At 40.1% G+C, this 14,914-nt stretch overlaps 1 protein-coding gene across 13 annotated transcripts in view; it reads left to right on the forward strand.

Moving 5' to 3' along the window:
• The window catches only part of MAST4 (microtubule associated serine/threonine kinase family member 4), a gene marked incomplete at its 5' end in the record, with an annotated part of 200,946 nt that overhangs the window by 15,975 nt on the left and 170,057 nt on the right, over window positions 1-14,914 (forward strand). For all 13 annotated transcript variants that reach the window (XM_083575989.1, XM_083575973.1, XM_083575986.1 and 10 more), the window contains one exon: window positions 10,178-10,331. In XM_083575989.1, the coding sequence (XP_083432115.1) occupies window positions 10,178-10,331 (154 nt within the window). The remainder of the gene's footprint in view (window positions 1-10,177; window positions 10,332-14,914) is intronic.

A 14,914-nucleotide genomic window follows, 5' to 3' on the forward strand; every position in this document is an offset into this window, starting at 1 on the left:
ATATTTCCAACAAGAGTTGTAACTTTTGTTTCTGAAGTGATCATAGCTTGCACTTCCTTCAATACTTCAAGGGCACAATAGTTATGCAAATTTATTTGAATATAATCATTTGAGCTGTGAAATAGCAAATTGATGTTAATCTAAAATCATTTCACAGGTTGAGTGTTCTATTCCATATTAAAGCAGGGGTATCATACTTAAATGGATTGCGGGAAACTTTAAAATGCTAGTATCTAATACAGTGGTACCTCGGGTTACAGACGCTTCAGGTTACAGACTCCGTTAACTCAGAAATAGTAACTCGGGTTAAGAACTTTGCTTCAGGATGAGAACAGAAATCGTGGGGTGGCGGCACGCCCCATTAGCTAAAGTGGTACCTCAGGTTAAGAACAGTTTCCGGTTAAGAACGGACCTCCAGAACAAATTAAGTTCTTAACCCGAGGTACCTTTAGCATTATGCACTGAATCAAGCATTATGCTTCTGGATCAAGTGCAAGGGAAACTCCACATAGAGTGCATTGCAGTAATCCAACTTTAAAGTCACCATTGCCTGAACTATCGTAGTTAAGCTCTCAGTCCAGGAATGGTCATCACTGTTGTACTAGGGAACTTGTAAATGGCGTTTCTAGTGGTTTCATGGAAGTATTTCACACACTGGAAATGTAAGATTAGTTCATACTGTGCTAAGGATTTCTAGGATGAATGGATGTATAGCATGGGTAGGCAAACTAAGGCCCAGGGGTTGGATCCAGCCCAATTGCCTTCTAAATCCGGCCTGCAGACGGTCTAGGAATCAGCGTGTTTTTACATGAGTAGGTTGTGTGCTTTTACTTAAAATGCATCTCTGGGTTATTTGTGGGGCATAGGAATTTGTTCATATTCCCCCCCCCAAAATATAGTCCGGCCCCCCACAAGGTCTGAGGGACAGTGGACTGGCCCCCTGCTGAAAAAGTTTGCTGACCCCTGGTGTATAGTATGTGACTGTCCTGTTTCTCTCTGAAATAGTTTTCTAGGATGGTAGTATGTTACAGGTTTGTGTTGTTATGGCTTAGGGATGGGATCAGACAGGCTTTCCTGTTGCTGTAATTGTGGAAATGCTCGTTCTGCTTCCTGATCAGAGAGGAGTTTGGGCTTCCCCAGAGAGCATCAGGAATAGGAAATGATCTTTTCTTTCACTTGGTACATAATCTTCACTCACTTAATTTTTTTTATTGTTATTTCAAGCTACAGTTGTAGGGCTTGAAATTATTTCGTTTTCTTTTTTCATTTGGAAAGGAAGTGCAGTTTCTTGAGAGTCCTAGGATTATGGTAGAACTCTTGATAAGCTAGGCAAAATACAAATTTTTAATGACTTGATAAAAATGTGGATATGAAAATGATACATTATTCAGATGCCTGTATCATTTATTTTATTTTATTGCTAGCTTGATGCTTGGCATTACATAGTATTAACAGTAAATTATGAAGTACTTCTACATGTTGGTTATTTTTTCATTCATTGTAATTTATAGTAGATTTTTTGTTTTTAGCGTGTTGTAGCTGTAGTAAGGAAATCAAATGACGTCTTTCCTTTAAGAGAAATAAAGGTAAGAATAAACAGAAAACATCACTAATTTTACCAAGGAAACTTGCTCCTTATGCAAGCACTTTAAGTAAACAAACTGCTTCCTGAAAATAAATCCACGATAACATAGTGATTTGTACAGTTTGATGTTTTTAAAAACTAAACATGATTTGGCAGATGCTGACTTAGGGGATGTGAGTTGTATGTTTGGTAGGAAATTGCGGTGGTACTGGGAGGATATTTTCATGTTACTTGCCACTTTTCATGAATATCACCTTCCCTTTTTTTTAATTAACTCTTGTGGAATACATATCTGACCGCATTATACTATAACTATGGTCACTATTAATGCAATGATATGATATAACACAATGTATTCTGCTTATTCCATTGTGTCATGCAACATGGGTGGCTCTAAGGCATTCCTCTTGCCTCTGACCTTTAGTTATTATGTTTGTTTTAGTGGTGGCTAAGACTAATGGGAACTGAGGTCCAAAACATGTACAGGGAAGGCCACTACATTAACTGCATATTACTTAACTACCTTTGTTTGTATTTGTCCTCTTACTTCATCTGCTTTTTTTTTTTTTTTTGGTCAAACCTAAAATCTTTCTGTAATCTCTCCATTTTCTCTTGCTGCTCCATACAACTGAAAGGTCTTCTACTTGGCATCTTCTTGACTAAAATGATTCTGTCCCTCAAAGTATTGAAAACTTGCTTTTTCTATGCCTAACTCCCCCCCCCCGTCCTCTTTGTCTATTCTCATGACTTGATAGCTACACTCCCAGAGGCATGCACATCCTTATAAATAAAGTGAATATTTTTGCCTCAATCACATGGCATCTTTTATAAGGAAGAGTGAAACCCCTTGGTGTATACAATCTACATGAAGAGAGCTGTATCCTCCAGGATGCATCTTCTTCTAAAACCTGTCCAGTCACTCCCTCCCTGCTCTTCTGCCTAGCTTTTTCACACGGGCATAAGCATTGGAGGCATAGCCTTAGGCTGTGCTGCTGTTATGAGGAAATTAATAGCACAACACTTACTGCTGCATGTGCTTTGTTTTTCCTATTCTTTGTCTTAACATCCTGAATAATTAATATATTTATTTAAATATATAGGAATGCTGCAGAGTTTGGATCTCACAATTTTATTATATTAACAGCCTGACCAGTATTTTATATGTTTGTAATTGTTGTTGGCATCCATCTGTGTCAAGAGACAATGAAGTGTGCCTCTGGGGGTTAAGACAAACTGCTGCATTAGCAGCATCAAAGTGGCCAGACCCACCTCTTGGCTTCACTGATGCATTCCCCCCCCCCCCAAAAAAAAGCAGGGCAATACGTTCAGCACCAGCTTGGCACCATCCAGCTGTATTAGGGGCTCCAGATTTGTGTAGTGTTTTCTCCTTAGTGTTTTCTTTTCCCAAAGATATCCCGCAGGGCAGTGGAGGTTTAGGATCAGAGTTTTCCATCTCCTAGATGGGCTACCTTCCCAGGTTGATGAGCCCCATCTGCCCCAGGAATGGTTTATATTTATATTATGATAAAATATATAGGTGATACATCTAGTATTCTATAAAAGGAAATAGGTGTTGGGGTTAATTAGATACGTTTATTATATAGCACTGAGCAACTGTGATCATCCCATTGAGGGTCAGGCAACACTTGCAAAGTCTTATTTGTTTTGGGTAGACTTCTGCAAGCTAGCGACATAGGTACATTTGCTAGGTAACTCCAGCATGGCACCAAATTTTAGTGCATGCCTAAAACCAGGGCTGGCAATGTATTCTGCTAATTTCTTGAGAGATTTTACTGTAATCCTTTGAGATTTCAATGAAGCACACAAGATCTCCTGATAGTTCAGTAAGATCTCAGCAGAACCCGCCACTACCATTTCACAGGCGCTGTTGCACAACCCAGGTTAAGAGAGGTAAGAGATGCTTCAGGGGCAGTGGGGCACCATGTTCCTGTTCCGCCTCAAGTGGTGAAATGGGACACTACCCATGCCTACAGCTTGCAGAGAAAGTAAGTGAAAAGTTATGATATCTATTACATAGGTGCATTTGGAAGCTGTGAGAATGATGTGAAGTGATCTAGCGTAGGATATGAATGCTAATATAGAATAGTAGTCCTTTAAAACTATAGCAAGAGGTCATATTAAATGCAACTTTTTCTAACAAAAGGAAATAAATCTCTACAAGAAATAATTATCCAGAAACAAATAGATCCTCTGGAAAAGCAAAGCTGCTGTGATGCACTAGAAGCCCTAGAGGGACATAGGTGGCACCGTGCTCTAAACCACTGAGCCTCTTGATGGTCAAACGTTCAAATCCGTATGACAGGGTGAGCTCCTGTTGCTCTGTCCCAGCTTCTGCCCACCTAGCAGTTCAAAAGCATACCAGTGCAAGAGGATAAATATATACTGGTGCAGTAGGAAGGTAAACAGCATTTCCATGCGCTCTGGCACTCGTCACAGTGTCCCATTGTGCCAGAAGTGGTTTAGTCCTGCTGGCTACATGACCTGCAAATCTGTCTGTTGACAAACACCAGCTCCCTTGGATGGAATGGGAAAAACTAGAGGATAAGAAAAAGTCCTAGAAGAACAGGCACACAGCCATTGTTTTCCAGCTCAAGATTTTTTACTCTGGGATTAGAAATGTGCTAGCTTGTATTTTTATTTTTATACTTTAATGTAACAGAGGAGAAAATGAGATCTAATTGAGCTTGGGTCGAAGTGCATAGACCTGAATGAACAATTAGCTTTCTGAAGCCTACATAGTATCTGATCGAATTAAGCCATTTTAGGTAGCTTTGAAATGTGTTGGTGACAGAGTAGAAATGGATTTTGTAAATGAACTAAACTGAGGTGACTTCATTAGTATTCCTGGTAAATACAATATCTCCTTCCCAAGAATACATATTCTCTTTTGTAGATTAAAGCATTTTTCACTAACCAAATGATGGTGGTGTCAACAAACCATGAATATGAATGCCTCTTTAATATGTGCTTAATTTCTTTTCCTTAAGATTGAAAGTGACTTTGAAAGCAAGCTTGCTGGTTTTACCCTGTGGCTGTGAAACTGTCACATTTTTTTGTCTTTTTAAATAAGCCAGTGTTTAAATCAATGGAGATGCATATAAAATATGTTAATAGTTGCTTATAAATACAAAGTATTCTAAATATATTATGGCTGATTTAAAATTAGTATTTGTCTAATTATATATATTTGGTTTATCATAAGACATTCAACAGTTTAAAAAATAATTTCTATGGAATATAAATATTAGTTACATTTTCAATATTTTTCTGAGAGCATTGAAAAATTATGCTTAACTTTTTCTGTGTTAGGGAACCTTTCTATTTTTTCCTGGTATTTAACCAGGCTAAGGAAGAGAATTCTTAAGAAATAGAGTAGCTTTCCCAAAGGAAGTCTTCTCCCATAGGATTATGGGGTGGTATGAAAGGTATTATATGAAGGGTCCAAGACAGTGGTGGCTGGTGGGCTTTGGACCTGGTGGGACTGATGGGAGATCATGAAAGTGTGGCCATGAAAAAGGGACTCAAATGATGATCGCAGGGCCCAGGTTCGTTGATATGGGGGGGGGGGGGAACGGGACGGCAGGAAGCAGTCCTTGAGGTATTGCAGTCCTTGAGCACTTCAAATTGAGCTCAGAAGCTAATTGGCAGCCAGTGCAGTTGGGCCAGGATTGGCGTTTTTGAACCATGTTCAGAGACAGCCCCTTGGAACGTGTTGCAGTAATCTTTAGAGATTGCCAGAGCATAGACAACGGAAGTTAGGTTATCTTTGTCCAGGTAGGGGTACAGCTGGGCTATCAGCCAAAGCTGATGGAAGGCACTCTGTGCCACCGAAGCCACCTGAGTCTCAAGCAACAGCAATGGATCCAGAAAGACCCCCAAGCTGTTATCAGGGTTGGCTCAGCTACAGGTCAGTACGGAAGCTCAGAGATGAGCAGTAAGGTTGATGCTTTATTTGAGGAAACAGAATACAAAACAGAGAAACCTATAGGCAAGACTGGCTCTGGTAAAGCTGTCAATCTGGGCCTTCCACTTCCCCCTAAGTCTCCTCCTCAGCCAGCTGTTGAGAGGTTGAGGAGAATTAACAGGGGCACATTTTCCTTATCTCTCTTCTGACAGAAGTCATCATTCAGGGTGTCCAAAGCAGTATATGTGCTGGAACTGAGACTAAATCCCAGTTGAAATGGAGCTAGAAAATCAGTTTCTTCTACGAGTGCCTGGATCTGGTCTGCAACCACCCACTCAAGAACCTTGCCCAAGAAGGGGAGATTAGCAACTGGCTTTACTTAGATTTTCAAAATACAGGGAGGGTTTCTTGAGGAGTGGTTTTAACCCAGAGCCAGTCACCTCAGCATGGATGAGCAGTCTGGGAGTCATCAACACTGTCTCTGACAAGACCTCTGTCTGCTCAGGAGACTGCGAGGCAGTATTAAACGGTTGTGTTATCACCCCAACTCTATTTATTATTTTCATTCCCATGATCCTACACTTTGTTGAAGGGAAACTCCCCACCAGAATAGAAATCATATATTGAATAGATTGAAAGCTCTTTAATCTGAGTAGGCTGAAAGCAAAGAGTGAGGCTACCATAACTTCCACTGTAGAGCTTCATTATGCTGATGACAACATAGTGTGTGCACACTCAGAGGATGACCTTCAAACCATCCTAAATATTTTTGCAGAAGCTTACAAAAAGTTTGGCCTATCACCCAAAATCCAAAAAAACAAAGTGGTACACCAACAAGCACAAAACAACCTCTTTGCAGCACCACAAATACCTGGGCAGTTATCTTTCCACAAGGGCTGACATTGATGCCAAAATCCAGCATTGCCTGAGCTCTACGAGTGCAGCTTTCTTCCAATTGAAGTGCAGAGTATTTGAGGACTGAGACATTCGCAGGGAAACCAAAACGCTTGTTTACAAAGCTATTGTACTACCAACCTTACTATATGATTGTGAAACATGGACCGCGTATAAACTTCATCTCCAACTCCTTGAAAGATTCCATCAACGGTTTCTCTGAAAATTTTTATACATCACTCGGGAAGACAGGCAAACTTACGCCATTGTACTGGAAGAAGCAAAGATCACCAGTGTTGAAGCAATGATTCTTCAACATCAACTTTGTTGGACTGGTCATGTGGTTCTGATGCCTGATTATTGTCTTCCAAAGCAGTACCTTGAGTTACAAACACTTCAGGTTACAAACTCCACTAACCTGGAAGAGTTACCTTGAGTTGAGAACTTTGCCCCAGGATGAGAATGGAAATCGTGTGCCGGCGGTGCAGTGGCAGCAAGAGGCCCTATTAGCGAAAGCACGCCTCTAGTTAAGAACAGTTCCAGGTTTGTAACTAGAGGTACCACTGTACTCTATTCCAGAACAGTTCCAGGTTTGTAACTAGAGGTACCACTGTACTCTATTCCAAACTTAAAAATGGAAAGCGCAAAAGAGGTCTAAAGACTCTCTTCAGGCAAATCTGTTACTATAAGAGAACAAGATGAGTTCCGGCACCCTTTTTTTCTAGAAAAATAGTGCTGCTATGTTGATGGAAACAGACTGATTTCATGGAGAAATGGATGGTATAAGAGGAAAATTAAATAGATTTTTGTTTTATTACAAATATTCAAAATAGCCAATGCAAATTCTTCTCCCTGAGGGTGTAGTCTTTATTTTGTGTGTCTTTTAAATACACTTGGTGTTAGTTTAAGATACAGTAAGTTTTGAGACACACAGAATTGTTTCTATTTTGTTAATTATGTAGTGCCATCTGGTGGCTTTTCCATCTCTTGCTGCAATATAGTTAAAATGGAGCTTAAAACAGAATATGAAAATTCAGTGGTGTGTTTCCATGATGTTATTCCTCCCAGCTTAATATTCTTAATATGTTTGTCTGTATATCATGAAAACACGTTTTTATACTTTGCTGGATGGAGACCAGTTCATTCTAATTTCATCTATAGGTGGTTATGCATATATTGCAAAAGTTTATGTCATGAGATTTATAAATACAGTGGTACCTTGGTTTAAGAACAGTCCTGTTTATGAACAATTAGGCTTACGAACTCCGCAAAACCAGAAGTAGTGTCCTGGTTTGCGAACTTTACCTTGGTCTAAGAACGGTAGCGGAACGGTGGAAGGACACCGATGGCGGGAGGTCTCATTAACTAATAAGGAAAAGCACGCCTTGGTTTAAGAATGGTTTCGGTTTAAGAACGGACTTCCAGAATGGATTAAGTTTGTAAACCAATGTACCACTGTACTACAGAATACACAGAGGAAATCCCTGTGTGTAGCTTTTTCAGGTAGAATTGAAAGTTCCATTTTGTTGAGCTTAATTGGGCGAGCTTTCTGTATCCACAAGTAATGTGGTTAATATTTTAGGCTGGAGCAATAGGCCCCAAATATATGTAAAACCTATTGGTAGCATTCTATCTGATAGCTCTATAGGCAGTCAAGCCCAACTCAGAAGTTAGAAGAAAAGCAGCAAGCTGGAGAGAGGAAGCAATGTTTGATTTCTCTCTGACTGTAATGTTGTGGCAAAGACCTCTTGGGGTGTTAATACTGAGGCTCAGGTTGTATATATGTATAAATAAACCATATATTACAAAGACACAACAGTCTCCACTGTACCTCATTCCAAAAGCAAACAGAAACTCTGGGTATGTGCTTGGAACCCCTGGAATCTTGCACCACTTGGAGATTGGGGCGGTGTGCAACAATAGTAAAGCTTAAAGAGTTGTATGAAAACCATACCATTTTCTCCCTCTTAGTGAAGGAAACAACATATAGTCAGATAACATATGGCCCTATGTGTGTTTACGTTGTAAGCTTTGTTAAGTTTGATGGGTAAGTGCGCACAGGATTGTACTCTGAACGTTAATTGCTAACATTCCAGGCAACTTCACACTTGGCAATGACTTGGTCCAGGGACAAGAAATGTTACACAAAAGATAAGGTCATGTAGCCTAACTAGTTGCAATTTGGTGTGATCACCTTTTACTTTATAAAACAAACCAGGAGACTTCTGGTGGAAAAATACTCCACTGAGAAAAAGTAGGCTTATACTGAGAATGTTCAATGGATTTTAGCTTAAAAAAATAAAAATAAAATATCTACATTCTCATACTAGATATTTGTTGCAAATTGGGTGCTCTAAGGCAGCAGACACCACATTTAGGAATCTTTTTTTACTCTGCCTGAGGCTAGCAGACAAGTACTTGCTTGCAAACCTGCCTTGGTATTGTTTTTATCCTTTATGAATAATAATTGTTACATCTCTCCCTCTATCGGCTCTTCTCTCTTTCTCCCATTCAAAGTTCCAATTCCCATGTAGAGAAGCCTACTGCAGCAAAGGACCAATGAGACTTTATTGCATGGTCACCTGCATTTTGAACTTTTCTGCATATATAGCTACCAGTTAAAATTCCATGAACAAGGCTTAAGTATAGCCAGTCTATGCTTTCATCCTGAAATAACAACAGTACTGTACTAATTGTATATTCAGAACAGTTTTTGATTAGCATTGGCAAATAATAATGAGAAATATTTGGAAAACATAAAGCTGCCAATGTATTGGCACCCAGATTCATGACAGGGGTAGCTCAAACAAAAGCTGACAGACAGCATTTTTTAAATAATTGAAAGTGGTGTGAGAGTTGCATCTCTCCACATTACACAGCCATTTATTTTGTCATCTCAATTCAAATAGGCTTTGTAGGTTTTTGATATGATGTAAACTTACCATTGGGATGTGGGTGGTGCTGTGGGTTAAACCACAGAGCCTAGGATTTGCCAATCAGAAGGTCGGCGGTTCAAATCCTCGCGATGGGGTGAGCTCCCGTTGCTCGGTCCCTGCTCCTGCCAACCTAGCAGTTCGAAAGCACATCAAAGTGCAAGTAGATCAATACGTACTGCTCCGGCGGCAAGGTAAACGGCGTTTCCGTGCGCTGCTCTGGTTTGCCAGAAGCGGCTTAGTCATGCTGGCCACATGACCCGGAAGCTGTACGCCGGCTCCCTCGGCCAGTAAAGCGAGATGAGCACCGCAACCCCAGAGTCGGCCACGACTGGACCTAATAGTCAGCGGTCCCTTTACCTTTACCTAAACTTACTATATTTAATTGTATTTTATCTTGCCCTTTCCAAGTGCAAAAATGAGATGTGAACAATGACCAGATAGTCCTCCTTCAAATTGCTTTTAATTTCATTTGTAAGTGTGTGTGCGCGTATGGGGAACATATCGCCTGTGGGCAGATGAAGGTTTGCTAGCATTCCATCTCTTTCCTTGTTTGAATAGCTTAAGGCAATATGGTGTTCTCTGAAGCTAGCAAGCGTTCTTTTTTTTACACATGCAAATGGTATCTTTTACAACAACCATTTTATGCTACCTCAGTGCATGCACAATAGTGCATGTGCAGATCGCCACAATCTGGAAGTGGCCGGAGTGAGCTTACACATGTTCCACCAACATGTGTGGAAGCCATGAACATAATCCCCATGTAAATGGGGGTTGCCTGTATTTCAAGTTGAGAATGGATTTTAACTCCAGCATCTCTGCTTTTTTTTTTTTTTACAGCTTGATAGTATATTGTCACCTCCATCTATGCCATTTCGGAAATCCAGCAACCCTGAAGTTTCTTCTGGCCCCAGCAAGCCACTGAAATTTAAAAGGCAACTCAGTGAAGATGGGAGACCATTTAGAAGAGGAAGTCTTGGAGGAGCTCTGACTGGTAAGGAAAATGGCATGTCCATATAGCCAAGGATGGATATATTCCCATACATACTTAGTAAAAAAATTAAGCTCTGCTATAGAAAACACGCCTGATCTTAAAAATTTATATGAACAGACACCAGTCAAGCTCAGAGTTTTGTGTACTGATTATAGACAGATGACTTAGAGAGGATAACACAGATAGATATCTCCATGAGTCATTTTAATGAATCTCCACGATACTGTCTCTGTAAAGTAAGATTAGCAATTACTCCTGCTCCCCACCAAAATCCATTGTACTGGTTATTGCAGCCCATTATTTAGTAAGGCCTGCATTCCTTTCTGGGTAACTTCCTGAGACCGTATGTGGGTGGTTGGGTGGGACTGGAGACAAAGTGAGCAGAGCAACGAATGTAAATTTTGCCTTTGAACAGAAGGTTAGTTTCTACACACAGCTCTCTACCCCCCCCCCCCATCCAAGCAAGCAGGGAATCATTATAAAAAATCAATGACACACCCCAGCCTGGCAGAATTACTCAAGGAAAGTACAGAGCAGGGCCAGTGAGGGGGGTGACGTGGCAAGAGTCCCAAGGGCCAGGTAGACGGTGTGGAAGGGCACATTTGGCCCCTGTCGCTGATAATAGACATTAGCATCTTAGTCATAGGTGAGAAGGAATTGTATGCAGGCAAGTGAGCAGGCTGGTAGAAGAATGGGAGAACACTAGGTACACGTCATATGTACCTAGTATAGAACTGCAGCTGGCTCTTGCAAAATGATGAAGCCCTGTCCTTTTTCTGCCAGCCCCAGCAGGCTAGTAAAAAAAAGAAAAAAGCATGTTAGTAACTTTTGTGGCCTTACATGCGAGGCTAATTTACTACCATGGTAGCTTTTGGGTTGCTCTTTTTTTTACTTACATAAAGTAGAAGTTACTCAAAGGACCTTTAATTCCACTAAGAATGTACTGCTGTGGCTCCTGGGGGTGGGGGTGTCTCAGGAATCAGAACTCCATTTCCAGTGTCAGATACCTATAGAAGATACATGCTGAGAGTGAGCTGTGTTGTGCCACTCAGAAACCAAGCAGTGGAATCTTAAAATGTCCTGCAGAAAATGTCAACATGCCCAGCAGAAGTGACAGCTATCTATTTGGAGAGTGATGCGTATAATGCAATTTTTTTGTGTTATAAAGACTTTTTGTTGTTGTTAGAGTAAAACTCTAGTTTCCCATGGATAACATGTTCATTTTCGCAAATTCTTTACAATGGAAATTATCAGTTACCACAAACAGACAACTTGATCCTTCAGTACTCCACCTTTAGTTATTTCCCCTCAACTTTGTCAGTTGGAGACTTGTCCATTTTCCAATAAGTCTGTTGAGAAGGAAGAATTCTGAAGTCAAATTAGCTGTATACCTTTTCACTAGATTCTCCCTGCCACTTTCACATTCTTAGCTACTTGCCTTTCTGGAAGCTGCTATAGATCTCAAGAGAGAAGCTTGTCAATCATGTCACTTCATAAAATTATTCATGAATTCTAAATTTAAGTGTATTAGGAGACTGTCGGCAATTTTTAATGTACAGCGTGGGTAGCCATTTTGCTGTTAGTTTCTGAATTACCACCATATATTTTAATAACAAATTCTCTATTTAAATTAAATATATCAACAGCAATTTATATGTTCAAACTAATTGGTTATAATTCACTGCCGAACTGAGTCAAGGCTCTTGATTTCCCTTTATTAAAATATTAAATGCAGAAAACAAAGCTGCATGATTTATTCCTGTCATGGAGCAGGAAAACTGGTTAACTGCAAAGCTCCTTTGCTGCAGTGAATGGGTTTCATGAGCTGAAGTAACTTCAAAGGGCTTTATACAATCACTTGGGCTCGGGCTTAAATTGTCAGAATTGAGAATGCTCCACAGGCTTAGTAGGCTATGCTGAAAGTGGAATTCAAGAAAGAAAATAATGGCTTTCTAAATGGGCTGGAGGTGAAGAGTGCTGTGTCTAACTAAGTTCAAAGTGAACTAAAATGTATGACTTTATTTCCTTTCTATTACTTATTACAGAGCAGTATTGCATTGTAGTAACTTAAATGTTTTTGTTCATTATGCTAAGAAGTTTTAGGATGCTGAAATTGACTTTACCTTATTTATATATAATAAATAAAAATAAAGGTGAAATGCCTTTAATTTGGTTACTATGCTGTGTAGCAATTTCAAGCAGTTATTTCAGGCAATAAAATGCAGTCTAACTAATTCTATGCCGTTTAAGTCAGTGGCTCAGTTTGTATGTAATGCTAAGCTAAACCATGGCTAAGTGTGAGTGAACGTTTATATGAATGCATGGAGCAAACATTGTGGCTGCTTCGTGTCTCCCTTCATCCTGTGCTATCCTGAGCTAAGCCATGGTTTGGTTTAGTGTCGTGTCTGAGTCCGGGTTTGTGGTTTGTCTAGCCAAGAATAAACCATGAAAATACAAAATACAAAGTGGTACAGAGCGAGTGATGGGGAATACCACTCCCTGACCTCCAGCTGATCCCCAGATAGCAGTGGAATCCAGTATAATTAACTTTAACATTAGGTTCAGGATGGATAAATGAAAGTAGCTTTTTACACAACACATATTTAAATTATGATGTTTGCTGCCATAAGATGTGATTTGATGACTCTAAAGAAGAATTGAACAATTAGCTATGATAGCAGAATAATGTAACAGCTGTGTTCAGAGGCAGACGCTGAATCTCATGTATTGAGAACAAACATTCAATGCCTGTTGTGTTCATGCCCTGCTTGTAGGCTTCTGACTGGGTAGTGTGTGTTGACAGCAGGATCCTGGACTAGATAGACCCTTGGAGTGATGCAGCAGAAGAACTATTCCTGTGTTCTTGTGCTATTGGGGCAGAGTGTTATTTTCCCCAATACTTCTTGTTTTAATTGAAATTTGTGAAAGTTGCTTTGGTGTTTGTCTAACTCAGAGGTGGGGAACCTGTGGTTCTCTAGATGTTGCTGAGCTACAGCTCCCTTCTTCCTAGCCATTGGCTGGGCTTGCTGGGCCTGATGGGAGTTCTAGTACAGGAACATCTGGGGGTCAAAGATTCCCCAGCCTGGATGTAATTTAAGGCAGTTTCAGTACATGTGCTGTAAACTGGAAGAATAAATGCATGAAATTTGAAAAACTTTTGTTTAAGAAACAGGCCTCTTTGTCCAAAGTAGCATGCTTCTGCCACTCTCTAAGCCATTTCTGAAGAGTTTTCATTGATGGACGTTTATGACATTAATTGTGGCTTAAGGTTCAGCTGAAACTCATTTCTTCCTTTATTACAGATCATAGTGAAATAGCAGTAGTCATTCTGAAAGAGCAAATAATTAAAATAACACTAATTGTAAATGTTAACTGGGCAATTATTCCAAACAATTGAGGATATTTTAGCACCTCAATAATCTGAGCTAGATAGGTTTTATTACTGTGTGGAGGAAGGGGCATGAAAGTGCTGAATTTTGTTAATGGGGGTTCTGTACAATGCAGTGGCCAAGGACAACACAATTAAGTCATCTGTACTTCTAGCTTTGATTGAATTATATCAGCTTTAATGGACAGATTGGGGGAAAATGTTTATCTCTTTTTTTAAATCTGGCAGGGAAAGAAGCATTGTCCGTTAATTTTAACCATATGCAGCTAAGTAATACACTTGACAGATGCTAATTTCCTTAAGTTGTAAGCAGCAAATGATGCATGAATTAAACAGCAACATGCTTTTTAAATGCCTGCTGGTATTCCTCCCAAACTGGATTTAAATAAAGTTTCTTGATGTAACTACAAAGAGCCAAGATAACAATAATGAAGGGTTTCATAACAATGGTTTTAAAATTAATCAATTGTTTTATTTTTCTATTAAGTCTAATGGGGATGGTTGCATTAATTCTGCATACATTATTGTAAAAACAAACACTAACATTTACATATTTCTTTTTTCACCCTGCTGGCGCTACAACAGTTTGTACTAATAAAAGTGATGTCTTAGAGTCTTAGTTGCTAGGGTCTCTGGTGATCAGATTGAGAAGGGATTTATCCTCTTACTGCTCCTACCCTTCAAGTTAAATACAGTCATTTGAAGAAATCATTGTTTGATGCAGATTATCTTAACATTTACTTCCTGCATTACTGAGCTTAAATACATAGCATGATACAGTCAAAGTTAAGTACTTGTAAGACTCATATCAATGGGAGAATTACTGTGCAATCCTAGGCATGTCTACTCAGAGGTCAGTAGGACTTAATCCCGGTAATGGTGCATAGGATTGTAAAAGGTAAAGGTAAAGGTAAAGGTACCTCTGCCCGTACGGGCCAGTTGTGTCTGACTCTAGGGTTGTGCGCCCATCTCACTTAAGAGGCCGGGGGCCAGCGCTGTCCGGAGACACTTCTGGGTCACGTGGCCAGCGTGACGTAGCTGCTCTGGCGAGCTGGCACCAGCGCAGCACACGGAAACGTCGTTTACCTTCCCGCTAGAAAGCGGTCCCTATTTATCTACTTGCACTTAAGAGTGCTTTCGAACTGCTAGGTGGGCAGGAGCTGGGACCGAACGACGGGAGCTCACCCCGCCGCGG

Source organism: Podarcis filfolensis (genome assembly GCF_964270895.1).
Source record: "Podarcis filfolensis genome assembly, chromosome: 11".
Taxonomy (NCBI): Eukaryota; Metazoa; Chordata; class Lepidosauria; order Squamata; family Lacertidae; genus Podarcis; species Podarcis filfolensis.